Here is a 16,139-nt window from a genome sequence, read left to right on the forward strand (position 1 = left end):
ATTGAAATGGAAGGAGTATCAGACCACTGCAAATCTACCAAGACCTGGCCGTCCCTCTAAACTTTCAGCTCATACAAGGAGAAGACTGATCAGAGATGCAGCCAAGAGGCCCATGATCACTCTGGATGAACTGCAGAGATCTACAGCTGAGGTGGGAGACTCTGTCCATAGGACAACAATCAGTCGTATATTGCACAAATCTGGCCTTTATGGAAGAGTGGCAAGAAGAAAGCCATTTCTTAAAGATATCCATAAAAAGTGTTGTTTAAAGTTTGCCACAAGCCACCTGGGAGACACACCAAACATGTGGAAGAAGGTGCTCTGGTCAGATGAAACCAAAATTGAACTTTTTGGCAACAATGCAAAACGTTATGTTTGGCGTAAAAGCAACACAGCTCATAACCCTGAACACCCTATCCCCACTGTCAAACATGGTGGTGGCAGCATCATGGTTTGGGCCTGCTTTTCTTCAGCAGGGACAGGGAAGATGGTTAAAATTGATGGGAAGATGGATGGAGCCAAATACAGGACCATTCTGGAAGAAAACCTGATGGAGTCTGCAAAAAACCTGAGACTGGGACGTAGATTTGTCTTCCAACAAGACAATGATCCAAAACATAAAGCAAAATCTACAATGGAATGGTTCAAAAATAAACATATCCAGGTGTTAGAATGGCCAAGTCAAAGTCCAGACCTGAATCCAATCGAGAATCTGTGGAAAGAACTGAAAACTGCTGTTCACAAATGCTCTCCATCCAACCTCACTGAGCTCGAGCTGTTTTGCAAGGAGAAATGGGAAAAAATGTCAGTCTCTCGATGTGCAAAACTGATAGAGACATACCCCAAGCGACTTACAGCTGTAATCGCAGCAAAAGGTGGCGCTACAAAGTATTAACTTAAGGGGGCTGAATAATTTTGCACGCCCAATTTTTGGGTTTTTGATTTGTTAAAAAAGTTTGAAATATCCAATAAATGTCGTTCCACTTCATGATTGTGTCCCACTTGTTGTTGATTCTTCACAAAAAAATACAGTTTTATATCTTTATGTTTGAAGCCTGAAATGTGGCAAAAGGTCGCAAAGTTCAAGGGGGCCGAATACTTTCGCAAGGCACTGTATGTGTATGTGAACAATAAAATTGTGTGTGGGTGTGGGTTATGAAATAGTGAGATAGTGAGATGGTGATTATTGTACTTGCCTTTGAGTCATGGTATTGAAATTAAGACTTGAAAACTTCAAAAGCACCTATAAGTAGAAGAACAGTTATTGCATTAACACAATAGGAAATAATTATGTTTGCATCTATTTTAAACCATGTTGGTATTACATTGGTAATGGTTGGTACTACGTTGGTATTGACATTCACAACTCCCTGTTTCTATTACAGAACTCAATATAGGACTCTATACATGTAACTACAAACTGCTTGTCATCAGCACTGAGTGATTTCCACAGTCTTCATGTCCTCCATTTTGGCTCTGTACATTGTCCATGTGTCCTGGTGCCGTGCTGTTAGTGGACCCCTGCCTCAGGGGCGGGCATCTGATGTTACGCTCCAGATCTGGGTTCAGACAGAGGAAAGTCTGGTTCTTATCGTTATTATTGCTGTTGTTACTAGTAGTGGTGGTGACTACCGACTCGCTAAAGATAGTGTCTGAGAAGACAGAGTCTAGGTTGAACGGGGTGCCACCGAAGAGGGATTCCTGGCAGGTGGATTTGGGTCGATCGGTGGCTACCGCTGGGTCTCTGGGGGGTTTGCTCGGTGGTGGTGGTTGATTATCAGTGTCTGGTTATTGTTCTGCTTGTTCTGCTGGCTCATTGCGATGATCTCCTTTGAGACATGACTGAGTCATGGTATTGAAATTGAAACCTGAAAACTGAAATGTTGTGCTGGCTACATCATGTAGATGCTCTGTTACATCATTAGCAGTGAGTGGACAACTCGGGGAAAAAGACTGGCTCCATACTACAGCCTCTCTAATGTTCATATATATCACTGTACAATGTTACCTGAACAAGAACTCTACTACACATGTGTGTGGAACCTCAGTCATGGGGCGGCAGCGTACCCTAGTGGTTAGAGCGTTGGACTAGTAACCAGAAGGTTGCAAGTTCAAACCCCTGAGCTGACAAGGTACAAATCTGTTGTTCTGCCCCTGAACAGGCAGTTAACCCACTGTTCCTAGGCCATCATTGAAAATAAGACTTTGTTCTTAACTGACTTGCCCAGTTAAATAAAGGTAAAAATATATATATTATTACCATTGAATTGGCAGAAAGTATTGAACCTTCGTCAAAAATAATAGTATTTTCTGATTGTTCTTGGTGAATGGCAGTTTTGTTTGATAAGTAACAGACAATAGGACTCAAGCATATATCAAATTGTCCTTCTGTTTGTCTAACCAACATATAATGCCGAAAGCCAGAGTTGTATATTGTAATAGAAGACTGCCTGTACAGTTCTTTAAATTCTCTATTCGTAGCATCCTTTTCTGAGAGCTCTATTTCACTCAATAGTCGAATATGGTGATTGAAAAAAAAAAGTTTTCTGAGTGCTTTGTACACATGTGCAAGTGTGTGTACAAGGCACTGAACTGGAGAGAGGGCAAAATGACTATAGGCGCGGGTACGCCTACACTGCCCAGGTGAGGAAAAGTGCAGGGCTGAGGACACTCATTTCTGTGACAGTGCGCACGTCCTGCGCTTTTACGCACGGTCTCTTTGCAGTAATGCATAAACGTTGTTATGGTGTTATGACACTAGCTTACTCTATATTTTATAATCAATTAAAAATAAGAAATTAAACCTGTTTACATTTTGTTTATGGCTATAGCTTGTGGTAAAGCGAATTAGAATTTCATTCTGATTCGAAACAATGTGCAATGACGTGTTCCATCTCTATGCGACCGAGAGGGTCACAATGCCGACGCTTCACATGGATCTCCAGAACCCAAGAGATATGTCCAGAACGCTCAAAAAATCGTCAGTTCTTGATCGACAAACAACGAGAGAGACAGTATTATTATGGCAAGCTTTTCATTCATCTTCCCTGAAGACAGACGTTGTTCCATTAAGGACAACGAAGTCAATTCAGGTATGAACAATAACATACATTTCCGTCTTTAAATACAAATATTAATTGAAGGTGTAATTCCTACTGGAAAGGAAATAAAAACAACATATAAGATACGGCTTTAGGGGTTTGTTGTTAGTTACCAAACAATGTAACCATGCGAAATGAAGTTTTCCAGCTGACAATGGTTTTATTTTGGCCAATGAAAATACTTTATGTCCCAATTATCTCTCCTTCCACCCAAAATGTGCACTTGTTCACTTCCCTTTACTGATTTGAAAGGAAATGACTGGTATATTAAATATGGCTAAAACTCTACCTAGCCCATACTAGCCAATGTTTTTAGATTTGTGGGAAGTGGTGAATGAGTGCACACTTCAGCAGAAATGAGATGTTATTGGGATGCATGAAGAATATGAAGAATGCAATGAAGAATATCCCTTGCTTGTAATGCTGAAATCAGTTTAGTTAACCCTGTGTTGGTGTTTCTTTCAGGGTGGATGTCAACGGTGACCCAACTCAACGCCCTTGGTGGTCCAGAGGCAGAGAGTCAGAACATTGTTCAGAGCTTTGCAGAGGTACTTGGTGACAAGTACCACTACGAGAATACCATCAACAGCTCTCTGCTCTGGACTGTTGGGTACACCCCTTACATTCCCCCAGCTCTGAAAGGAAGAAGCTTCCCTTCTGTCGAGAGCTTCTTCCTGGATGAGTGGGATCCACTGACACTCCTGCAGACTCCTCAGGTTCTGTCCACCAGTGTTTCCATCGAGGAAGACAACCTGATCCAGTCTGCTGCAGGCCTAGTGTTTCTGGTTCTGTCCACCAGTGTTTCCATCGTGGAGAATGACCTGATCCAGTCTGCTGCAGGCCTAGTGTCTCAGGTTCTGTCTACCAGTGTTTCCATCGTGGAGAATGACCTGATCCAGTCTGCTGCAGGCCTAGTGTCTCAGGTTCTGTCCACCAGTGTTTCCATCGTGGAGAATGACCTGATCCAGTCTGCTGCAGGCCTAGTGTCTCAGGTTCTGTCCACCAGTGTTTCCATCGTGGAGAATGACCTGATCCAGTCTGCTGCAGGCCTAGTGTCTCAGGTTCTGTCCAGCAGTGACGCTAGAGTGAAGGATCGTGATGATTCCACACTGAGAGACTCCAACCAACCTGAGGTCCATGTGGCTGATGTCTCAACCAAGAGAAGTAGACTAGTCATCACTATTTCTATGTTTTCATCCGAGAGTGGCAATGCTTCGGTCCATGAAGTTGATGCTATTGCTACCAGCCTGGAGCACTCTGCTGAGAAAATGTCTACCTCTACCGCTAATGGCCATATTGTTTCATCCACTGCTGTAGCCAATCAGAAGAAAACAAGGGGTGGATTCATCTCATCTCTACGGAGACTGTTCACAAGAAAGAACAGGATGCCTGTCAGTAATACTTAATTGGCTTTTGTACTATAATATGTTATAATTTCTTAACTATTGTAATACTAATATCCTTTGTTAATGGTTGTCTTTAAAATATTTTTCTCTATTGTCTACTTGTCTGTTTTTCAGGCTAAAGTGGCATCAAAGAAGGAGCACGTTCACTTGGTTGACCGCCTCAATGCTGAAGTCACCCACTGAGGACACTCACTCACTGCTGAAGGCATCCAGAATGATGCTTCTGTTTCTCCTCAACACCACCTACACCCCTGCCCCTCTCCCCCACACCAAACCCTACCAGGGTTGAGGTGAATTCCAGATCAATTCAGTCAATTCAGCAAGTCAACTGAAATTCCAATTCCAATTGTTTCTCATAGGAGGCAATGAGGTACATTTGAATTGCTATTGGAATTTCAGTTTACTTACTGAATTGACTGAATTGAAAATGAATTGACCCCAACCCTGATCCCTAAGCCTCCACCCCATCCATTTCTATCTTCAGTAAATTTTGTAGAATTTTATTTGAAGTTGTTTTGGATCTTCATTAAAACCACAATACATCTCTAATGAGAGTCACTCATGTTACACATCTAGATTTATCATCAAATATCGTAGAATTCAACAACAAATGCAGAAAAACTGAAAACTTTTGCTGACATTCGGTTACAATGTAACTACACTGAACAAAAATATTAGCGCAACATGTAAAGTGTTGGTCCCATGTTTCATGAGCTGAAATAAAATCCCAGAAGTGTTCCATATGTACAAAAAGGTTATTTCTCTCAAATGTTGTGTTTACATCCCTGTTAGTGAGCATTTCTCCTTTGCCAAGATAATCCATCCACCTACCAGGTGTGGCATATCAAGAAGCCTATTAAACTGCATGATCATTACACAGGTGCATCTTGTACTGGGGAAAAGAAGAGGCCACTTTAAAATGAGCAGTTTTGTCACACAACACAATGCCACAGATGTCGGAAGTTTTGAGGGAGCGTGCAATTGGCATGCTGACTGCGGAAATGTTCACCAGAGCCGTTGCTAGAGAATTCAATGTTCATTTCTTTACCATAAACTGTTTCCAATGTGGTTTTAGCGAATTTGGCAGACCACACCAGGGGCTGAGGAGTATTTCTGTCTGTAATAAAGCCCATTTGTAGGGAAAAACTCATTCTGATTGGCTGGGCCTAGCTCCCCAGGGGGTGGGTCTGGCTGCCAGGTGGGTGGGCCTATGCCATCCAAGGCCCTCCCATGGCAGCACCCCTGCCCAGGACCTAATGAATTTATTTCAATTGTTTTATTTCCTTGTGTGAACTGCACCTCAGTAAAATCTTTCAAATTGTTGCATGTTGTGTTTATATTTTTGTCTGCACATTTTCTTGAGAAGGACATGCGTTCTCACTCATTACTTCTAGAATCAGAAATGAAAACAGACTCAACGTAATATATTAAAGGAATGAAAAGGGCTTTATTCAACGGTGGCTCCTGAAGTCCCTGCACACATTTACAAGGTTCCATCTTCACTGGGGACAATCTCAGTATCTGATTTTAGCAGAGACAATGAAGCAGAGACAATGAAAAGCAAACAAATAAACAAACCAAACAAAACTCAGTCCCCACATGACACGACACATGATATGATATGTGACATGACACACGACCGAAGAACCATATTGGTGCGTTTTTCCTAATCAGATGATTACTGATTGTGTTTGTTATTATAAGTTCACTGTAATGTCCAACATTCTGAACTAACATGGTAATGTAATGTACATGTTGTCTACTAGTCTGTATGTGATATCAACACTCTGGACAGAGAGCTATGGCTTTTCGGTTGAAGGATTTATGTGTATAACTAGATCTACTGTATAGGACAACAAAAAGTACATATGAATAGGGAGTTTAAGCATTTGTAGATTGACACGGTGTAACGGTTTTCTAGGTGTGGTGAAGGAGTCGGACCAAAACGCAGCGTGTAGATTGCGATCCATTTTTAATCAAACAAAAGTAAACACGAAATAACACAAACACTACAAAACAATAAACGTAATGTGAAAACCAAAACAGCCTATACTTGTCAACTAACACAGCGACAGGAACAAAGACACTAAGGACAATCACCCACGACAAACTCAAAGAATATGGCTGCCTAAATATGGTTCCCAATCAGAGACAACGATAAGCACCTGCCTCTGATTGAGAACCACTCCAGACAGCCATAGACCTTGCTAGATAACCCCACACCACAATACAAAAACTCCATGCCACACCCTGGCCTGACCCATTACATGAAGAAAAACACAAAATACTTAGACCAGGGCGTGTCAGAACCCCCCCCCCCCCCTAAGATGCGGACTCCCGAACGCACCTCAAAACAATAGGGAGGGTCCGGGTGGGCGTCTGTCCATGGTGGCGGCTCCGGCGCGGGACGTGGAACCCACTCAGTCAATGTCTTAGTCCCCTCTCCTCGCGTCCCTGGATAGACCACCCTCGCCGCCGACCATGGCCTAGTAGTCCTCACCCAGAACCCCACTGGACTGAAGGACAGCTCGGGACTGAGGGGAAGCTCGGGAGTGAGGGGAAGCTCGGGAGTGAGGGGAAGCTCGGGAGTGAGAGAAAGCTCGGGAGTGAGAAGAAGCTCAGGCAGGTTGATGAATCTACCAGATCCTGGCTGGCTGGTGGTTCCGGCAGATCCTGGCTGACTGGCGGATCCTGGCTGACTAGCAGATCTGGCAGATCCTGGCTGACTGGTGGATCCTGGCTGACTGGCGGATCCTGGCCGACTGGCACTACTGGCAGATCCTGGCCGACTGGCACCTCTGGCGGATCCTGGAAGACTGGTGGATCCTGGCTGACTGGCGGATCCTGGCCGACTGGCAGATCCTGGCCGACTGGCAGATCCTGGCCGACTGGCAGATCCTGGCCGACTGGCAGATCCTGGCCGACTGGCACTACTGGCAGATCCTGGCCGACTGGCACTTCTGGCGGATCCTGGCTGACTGGTGGATCTAACTGATCCTGACAGACTGGCGACGCTGGGCAGACTGGCGGCGCTGGGCAGACTGGCGACGCTGGGCAGACTGGCGACGCTGGGCAGACTGGCAACGCTGGGCAGACTGGCGGCACTTGGCAGAGTGGCGGCACTGGCGGCGCTGGGCAGACTGGCGGCTCCTTGCAGACTGACAGCTCCTTGCAGACTGACAGCTCTGGCTGCTTCATGTAGACTGACAGCTCTGGCTGCTCCTTGCAGACTGGCAGCTCCATGCAGACTGGCAGCTCTGGCTGCTCCATGCAGACTGACATCTCTGGCTGCTCCATGCAGACTGACATCTCTGGCTGCTCCATGCAGACGGACATATCTGGCTGCTCCATGCAGACGGACATCTCTGGCTGCTCCATGCAGACTGACAGCTCTGGCTGCTCCATGCAGACTGACAGCTCTGGCTGCTCCATGCAGACTGACAGCTCTGGCTGCTCCATGCGGACTGACAGCTCTGGCTGCTCCATGCGGACTGACAGCTCTGGCTGCTCCATGCGGACTGACAGCTCTGGCTGCTCCATGCGGACTGACAGCTCTGGCTGCTCCATGCGGACTGACAGCTCTGGCTGCTCCATGCGGACTGACAGCTCTGGCTGCTCCATGCGGACTGGCAGCTCTGGCTGCTCCATGCGGGCTGGCAGCTCTGGCTGCTCCATGCGGGCTGGCAGCTCTGGCTGCTCCATGCGGGCTGACAGCTCTGGCTGCGCTGAACAGGCGGGAGACTCCGTCAGCGCAGGAGAGGAGAAAGGCTCTGGCTGCGCTAAACAGGCGGGAGGCCCCGGCAGCGCTGTAGAGGAGGAAGGCTCTGGCTGCGCTGAACAGGCGGGAGGCTCCGGCAGCGCTGTAGAGGAGAAAGGCTCTGGCTGCGCTAAACAGGCGGGAGACTCCAGCAGCGCAGGAGAGGAGAAAAGCGCTGGCTGCGCTGAACAGGCGAGGCGCACTGAAGGCCTGGTGCGTGGTGCTGGAACTGGATCGAGGACACGCACAGGAAGCCTGGTGCGGGGAGCTGCTACCGGAGGACTGGAGTATGGAGGTGGCACAGGATGGGCTAGACCGTGTAGGCGTACTGGAAATCTTGAGAGCAGTGTTGGCACAGGACGTGCAAGGCTAGGGATGTGCACAGGAGGCCTGGTGCGTGAGGCTGGCACCAACTTCACCAGCCGACTAACGCGCACCTAAGGACGAGTATGGAGCGCTAACCCAGGTGCCATCAAATCCCCAAAACGTTCCGTCGGGCGAATTCCATGCAAAAAGCACCAACACAGCAACTCCCTCATTTCTCTCTCCTCCAATTTCCCCAGTCTCTGTTTCGCTCACCTCCAACACCGGCTCTGGTTCTGGTCTCCTCCTTGGCTCCTCACGATAAACAGGGAGAGTTGGCTCAGGTCTGACTCCTGACTGCCACACTCTCCCTGAGCCCCCCCCAATACATTTTTGGGGCTGATTCTCAGGCTTCCATCCGCTACGCCGTGCTGCCTCCTCATATCTGCGCCTCTCAGCTTTCGCCGCCTCCAGTTCTTCCTTGGGGCGGCGATATTCTCCAGGCTGAGCCCAGGGTCCTTTACCGTCCAGTTCTTCCTCCCATGTCCATTTCTCCAGGTGGTGCAGCCTCTCCCACTGCAGCTGCTGCTGCTCCTGCTGCTGCTGCCTCTGTTGCCTCTCCTGTGGCTCCTGCCTGTTAACAAGCTGCTTGGTCCGTTGGTGGTGGGTGATTCTGTAACGGTTTTCTAGGTGTGGTGAAGGAGAGTCGGACCAAAACGCAGCGTGTAGATTGCGATCCATTTTTAATCAAACAAAAGTAAACACGAAATAACACAAACACTACAAAACAATAAACGTAATGTGAAAACCAAAACAGCCTATAGAAGAGGAGCGGCGGAATGACGGAAGCGGCTGGACAGGGCTACTGCCGTTGGACCAGGGTTCGTTTATTATTGCGGTGATCTCCTTTGAGACATGACTGAGTCATGGTATTGAAATTGAAACCTGAAACCTGAAATGTTGTGCTGGCTACATCATGTAGATGCTCTGTTACATCATCAGCAGTGAGTGGACAACTCGGGGAAAACGACTGGCTCCACACTGCAGCCTCTCTAATGTTCATATATATCACAGTACAATGTTACCTGAACAAATACTCTACTACACATGTGTGTGGAGCCTCAGTCATATACCATTGAATTGGCAGAAAGTATTGAGCCTTCGTCAAAAATAATAGTATTTTCTGATTGTTCTTGGTGAATGTCAGTTTTGTTTGATAAGTAACAGACAATAGGACTCAAGCTATATCAAATTGTCCTTCTGTTTGTCTAACCAACATATAATGCCGAAAGCCAGAGCCGTGTATTGTAATAGAAGACTGCCTGTACAGTTCTTTAAATTCTCTATTCGTAGCATCCTTTTCTGAGAGCTCTATTTCACTCAATAGTCGAATATGGTGATTTTTTAAATTGTTTTCTGAGTGCTTTGTACACATGTGCAAGTGTGTGTACAAGGCACTGAACTGGCGAGATAGGGCAAAATGAATATAGGCGCGAGTACGCCTACACTGCCCAGGTGAGGAAAAGTGCAGGGCTGAGGACACTCATTTCTGTGACAGTGCGCACGTCCTGCGCTTTTACGCAGGGTCTCTTTGCAGTAATGCATAAACGTTGTTATGGTGTTATGACACTAGCTTACTCTATATTTTATAATCAATTAAAAATAAGAAATTAAACCTGTTTACATTTTGTTTATGGCTATAGCTTGTGGTAAAGCGAATTAGAATTTCATTCTGATTCGAAACAATGTGCAATGACGTGTTCCATCTCTATGCGACCGAGAGGGTCACAATGCCGACGCTTCACATGGAACTCCAGAACCCAAGAGATATGTCCAGAACTCTCAATAAATCGTCAGTTCTTGATCGACAAACAACGAGAGAGACAGTATTATTATGGCAAGCTTTTCATTCATCTTCCCTGAAGACAGACGTTGTTCCATTAAGGACAACGAAGTCAATTCAGGTATGAACAATAACATACATTTCCGTCTTTAAATACACATATTAATTGAAGGTGTAATTCCTACTGGAAAGGAAATAAAAACAACATATAAGATACGGCTTTAGGGGTTTGTTGTTAGTTACCAAACAATGTAACCATGCGAAATGAAGTTTTCCAGCTGACAATGGTTTTATTTTGGCCAATGAAAATACTTTATGTCCCAATTATCTCTCCTTCCACCCAAAATGTGCACTTGTTCACTTCCCTTTACTGATTTGAAAGGAAATGACTGGTATATTAAATATGGCTAAAACTCTACCTAGCCCATACTAGCCAATGTTTTTAGATTTGTGGGAAGTGGTGAATGAGTGCACACTTCAGCAGAAATGAGATGTTATTGGGATGCATGAAGAATATGAAGAATGCAATGAAGAATATCCCTTGCTTGTAATGCTGAAATCAGTTTAGTTAACCCTGTGTTGGTGTTTCTTTCAGGGTGGATGTCAATGGTGACCCAACTCAATGCCCTTGGTGGTCCAGAGTCAGAGAGTCAGAACATTGTTCAGAGCTTTGCAGAGGTACTTGGTGACAAGTACCACTACGAGAATACCATCAACAGCTCTCTGCTCTGGACTGTTGGGTACACCCCTTACATTCCCCCAGCTCTGAAAGGAAGAAGCTTCCCTTCTGTCGAGAGCTTCTTCCTGGATGAGTGGGATCCACTGACACTCCTGCAGACTCCTCAGGTTCTGTCCACCAGTGTTTCCATCGAGGAAGACAACCTGATCCAGTCTGCTGCAGGCCTAGTGTCTCAAGTTCTGTCCACCAGTGTTGCCATCGTGGAGAATTACCTGATCCAGTCTGCTGCAGGCCTAGTGTCTCAGGTTCTGTCCACCAGTGTTTCCATCGAGGAAGACAACCTGATCCAGTCTGCTGCAGGCCTAGTGTTTCTGGTTCTGTCCACCAGTGTTTCCATCGTGGAGAATGACCTGATCCAGTCTGCTGCAGGCCTAGTGTCTCAGGTTCTGTCTACCAGTGTTTTCATCGTGGAGAATGACCTGATCCAGTCTGCTGCAGGCCTAGTGTCTCAGGTTCTGTCCACCAGTGTTTCCATCGTGGAGAATGACTTGATCCAGTCTGCTGCAGGCCTAGTGTCTCAGGTTCTGTCTACCAGTGTTGCCATCATGGAGAATGACCTGATCCAGTCTGCTGCAGGCCTAGTGTCTCAGGTTCTGTCCAGCAGTGACGCTAGAGTGAAGGATCGTGATGATTCCACACTGAGAGACTCCAACCAACTTGAGGTCCATGTGGCTGATGTCTCAACCAAGAGAAGTAGACTAGTCATCACTATTTCTATGTTTTCATCCGAGAGTGGCAATGCTTCGGTCCATGAAGTTGATGCTATTGCTACCAGCCTGGAGCACTCTGCTGAGAAAATGTCTACCTCTACCGCTAATGGCCATATTGTTTCATCCACTGCTGTAGCCAATCAGAAGAAAACAAGGGGTGGATTCATCTCATCTCTACGGAGACTGTTCACAAGAAAGAACAGGATGCCTGTCAGTAATACTTAAATAGTCTTTTGTACTATAATATGTTATAATTTCTTAACTATTGTTATACTAATATCCTTTGTTAATGGTTGTCTTTAAAATATTTTTCTCTATTGTCTACTTGTCTGTTTTTCAGGCTTAAAGTGGCATCAAAGAAGGAGCACGTTCACTTGGTTGACCGCCTCAATGCTGAAGTCACCCACTGAGGACACTCACTCACTGCTGAAGGCATCCAGAATGATGCTTCTGTTTCTCCTCAACACCACCTACACCCCTGCCCCTCTCCCCCACACCAAACCCTACCAGGGTTGAGGTGAATTCCAGATCAATTCAGTCAATTCAGCAAGTCAACTGAAATTCCAATTCCAATTGTTTCTCATAGGAGGCAATGAGGTAAATTTGAATTGCTATTGGAATTTCAGTTTACTTACTGAATTGACTGAATTGAAAATGAATTGACCCCAACCCTGATCCCCAAGCCCCCACCCCATCCATTTCTATCTTCAGTAAATTTTGTAGAATTTTATTTGAAGTTGTTTTGGATCTTCATTAAAACCACAATACATCTCTAATGAGGGTCACTCATGTTACACATCTAGATTTATCATCAAATATCGTAGAATTCAACAACAAATGCAGAAAAACTGAAAACTTTTGCTGACATTCGGTTACAATGTAACTACACTGAACAAAAATATTAGCGCAACATGTAAAGTGTTGGTCCCATGTTTCATGAGCTGAAATAAAATCCCAGAAGTGTTCCATATGTACAAAAAGGTTATTTCTCTCAAATGTTGTGTTTACATCCCTGTTAGTGAGCATTTCTCCTTTGCCAAGATAATCCATCCACCTACCAAGTGTGGCATATCAAGAAGCCTATTAAACTGCATGATCATTACACAGGTGCATCTTGTACTGGGGAAAAGAAGAGGCCACTTTAAAATGAGCAGTTTTGTCACACAACACAATGCCACAGATGTCGGAAGTTTTGAGGGAGCGTGCAATTGGCATGCTGACTGCGGAAATGTTCACCAGAGCCGTTGCTAGAGAATTCAATGTTCATTTCTTTACCATAAACTGTTTCCAATGTGGTTTTAGCGAATTTGGCAGACCACACCAGGGGCTGAGGAGTATTTCTGTCTGTAATAAAGCCCATTTGTAGGGAAAAACTCATTCTGATTGGCTGGGCCTAGCTCCCCAGGGGGTGGGTCTGGCTGCCAGGTGGGTGGGCCTATGCCATCCAAGGCCCTCCCATGGCAGCACCCCTGCCCAGGACCTAATGAATTTATTTCAATTGTTTTATTTCCTTGTGTGAACTGCACCTCAGTAAAATCTTTCAAATTGTTGCATGTTGTGTTTATATTTTTGTCTGCACATTTTCTTGAGAAGGACATGCGTTCTCACTCATTACTTCTAGAATCAGAAATGAAAACAGACTCAACGTAATATATTAAAGGAATGAAAAGGGCTTTATTCAACGGTGGCTCCTGAAGTCCCTGCACACATTTACAAGGTTCCATCTTCACTGAGGACAATCTCAGTATCTGATTTTAGCAGAGACAATGAAGCAGAGACAATGAAAAGCAAACAAATAAACAAACCAAACAAAACTCAGTCCCCACATGACACGACACATGATATGATATGTGACATGACACACGACCGAAGAACCATATTGGTGCGTTTTTCCTAATCAGATGATTACTGATTGTGTTTGTTATTATAAGTTCACTGTAATGTCCAACATTCTGAACTAACATGGTAATGTAATGTACATGTTGTCTACTAGTCTGTATGTGATATCAACACTCTGGACAGAGAGCTATGGCTTTTCGGTTGAAGGATTTATGTGTATAACTAGATCTACTGTATAGGACAACAAAAAGTACATATGAATAGGGAGTTTAAGCATTTGTAGATTGACGTGGCCTATAAACACAAATTAAAACACAAATATCAACACAGGCTTATAAATACTAATAAAAACATAATACTGAAAACTTTTGTCAAACAACAAAGGAAGATTGTCAATGTGCTTTTTTGAAAACAACAACTTATTCCCTAAAAGTACATTCTATTTACATCTTCATTTGGACTAAATATAAAAAATCTGTACATTAGAGAAACAAGTATAGTATGTGAATGTGTCTTTGTATGTTTTCAGTTCATCTTATCATTATATACAGTCTATAATCTCTGCCCCAAAACAGAGATCTTATAATACTGTATAACACAGAGTTATAATGACTTGTGAAAAATGCCTAAAACCAAAACATCACTACTTCAAAAGCACCTATAAGAAGAAGAACAGTTATTGCATCAACACAAAAGGAAATAATTATGTTTGCATCTATTTTAAACCATGTTGGTATTACATTGGTAATGATTAGTTCTACGTTGGTACTATGTTGGTACTGACATCCACAACTCCCTGTTTCTATTGCAGAACTCAATACAGGACCGTATACATGCAACTACAAACTGCTTGTCATCAGCAATCAGCACGGAGTGATTTCCACAGTATTACTCTCACAGTCTTCTTGTCCTCCATTTTGGCTATGTACATTGTCCATGCGTCCCAGTGCCGTGCCGTTAGTGGACTCCGGACTCAGGGGTGGGAAACTGATGTTACGCTCCAGTTCTGGGTTCAGATAGAGGAAAGTATGGTTCTTATCGTTATTATTGCTGTTGTTACTAGTAGTGGTGGTGACTACCGACTCGCTAAAGATAGTGTCTGAGAAGACAGAGTCTAGGTTGAACGGGGTGCCACCGAAGAGGGATTCCTGGCAGGTGGATTTGGGTCGATCGGTGGCTACCGCTGGGTCTCTGGGGGGTTTGTTCGGTGGTGGTGGTTGATTATCAGTGTCTCGTTCTTCTGGATTGTTCTGCTTGTTCTGATTCTGATTAACCGTGTCCGTCTCCTGATTCGGGCTCCCATCAGATTCTATGATAGGTAAGGGATCTACCTTCGCCATCACCCTAGAGTCACTGTTGACACTGGATCGTCGCGAGGAACCCTCGGCTGTTGAGATGACGCTACTGGCCCGGGGTAGAGAGGCAGGAGACCATGGCCCTCTCAGACGCACCTCCTTCCCCAACGGGGTGGAGAAACAGTTGAGACACCCAGACACCGAGGAAGATTCACCCTGGACGTAGAGCACCGTGGTCGGGGACATGGCTGAGGCTCGGGTGCTGGTGGTCTCTGGAGCTTTGTTCAGACCTAATCCAGTTCGACGTAGTACGGCTGTTTTGGGGACATTCCCATCGGAAGGGCGCTGGGGGGCTCTGCTGCCGCTGGCGCACCTCCTGAGGACACTCCTTCTGGGCCAGGGGTCCTGGGTGCTACCCACCTCCCTCCCCCTACAGGGAACTGAACCCTGGGTGTTTGCTATGGCAATAGGTGAGGAGTTCTTAACTCCTACCCTCTCTCTGTGTTTGTTGCTGCTGGTGTGTGTTAAGGAAGTGGATCGCTGCTGTGTGTGTGTGGTTGGCGAGGGGTTCTGCCGTGTGTGTCGGGGGGTGGAGGTATCGCTAGGCGGAAGGCAGGAGGAAGAGGAGCGGCGGGATGACGGAGGCGGCTGGACCGGGCTACTGCCGTTGGACCAGGGTTCGTTGTCTAGGCTGAGGCTGAACTCTCCACTGCTCTGGCTCTGGGCACGGCTCGGCACGCCATTCAGACCTGGGGGAACCGCAGATGGAGAGAACGTCGCTTTAGGTTACACCAATAGCAGGCTACACTCTTGATTACAACTGTCTGGAAATGTATGCATTTTCACAATGTATTATAAACACTTTTCATGTCAAATAAACATAGCATAAATGACAATACAAGCTAGTAAATGCATGTACCATTGTTTATGCCTATAGAGGGCAGTATTATCAAGCTGTTCAGACTAATGCCTACTTTGAGCAAAATAAGAGATTCACTTGAAAAAAGGCCATGGTAACAGATATTGATTTATTCTTCATGTGAACTCCTTATACACCTGCATACATTAGTCTGCATCCCAAATGACACCCTATTCTCTTTATAGGGCTCTGGTCAAAAGTAGTGCACTGTGTATTGAACAGGGTGC

The 16,139-nt window shown here is 45.4% G+C and overlaps 3 protein-coding genes across 5 annotated transcripts in view; 2 read left to right on the plus strand and 1 right to left on the minus strand.

Moving 5' to 3' along the window:
• Positions 1-3,422: 3,422 nt before the first annotated feature.
• LOC116355495 (uncharacterized) lies at positions 3,423-5,260 on the plus strand. Its single transcript, XM_031799686.1, has 2 exons — positions 3,423-4,492; positions 4,622-5,260. Exons 1-2 carry the CDS (start codon positions 3,572-3,574, stop codon positions 4,688-4,690), a joined length of 990 nt encoding a protein of 329 aa, XP_031655546.1. The 5' UTR covers positions 3,423-3,571; the 3' UTR covers positions 4,691-5,260.
• Positions 5,261-11,016: 5,756 nt separating this feature from the next.
• On the plus strand, positions 11,017-12,777 carry LOC116355423 (topoisomerase I damage affected protein 7-like). The gene is made up of 2 exons (XM_031799123.1): positions 11,017-12,069; positions 12,200-12,777. Exons 1-2 carry the CDS (start codon positions 11,017-11,019, stop codon positions 12,203-12,205), a joined length of 1,059 nt encoding a protein of 352 aa, XP_031654983.1. The 3' UTR covers positions 12,206-12,777.
• A 732-nt stretch (positions 12,778-13,509) lies between these two features.
• LOC109880311 (girdin) overlaps positions 13,510-16,139 on the minus strand; it is a 34,155-nt gene continuing 31,525 nt past the window's right edge. For all 3 annotated transcript variants that reach the window (XM_031799575.1, XM_031799576.1, XM_031799574.1), the window contains one exon: positions 13,510-15,742. In XM_031799575.1, the coding sequence (XP_031655435.1) occupies positions 14,562-15,742 (1,181 nt within the window). In that variant the 3' untranslated portion in view covers positions 13,510-14,561. The remainder of the gene's footprint in view (positions 15,743-16,139) is intronic.

Source organism: Oncorhynchus kisutch, linkage group LG20 (assembly GCF_002021735.2).
Source record: "Oncorhynchus kisutch isolate 150728-3 linkage group LG20, Okis_V2, whole genome shotgun sequence".
NCBI classification, from domain to species: domain Eukaryota; kingdom Metazoa; phylum Chordata; class Actinopteri; order Salmoniformes; family Salmonidae; genus Oncorhynchus; species Oncorhynchus kisutch.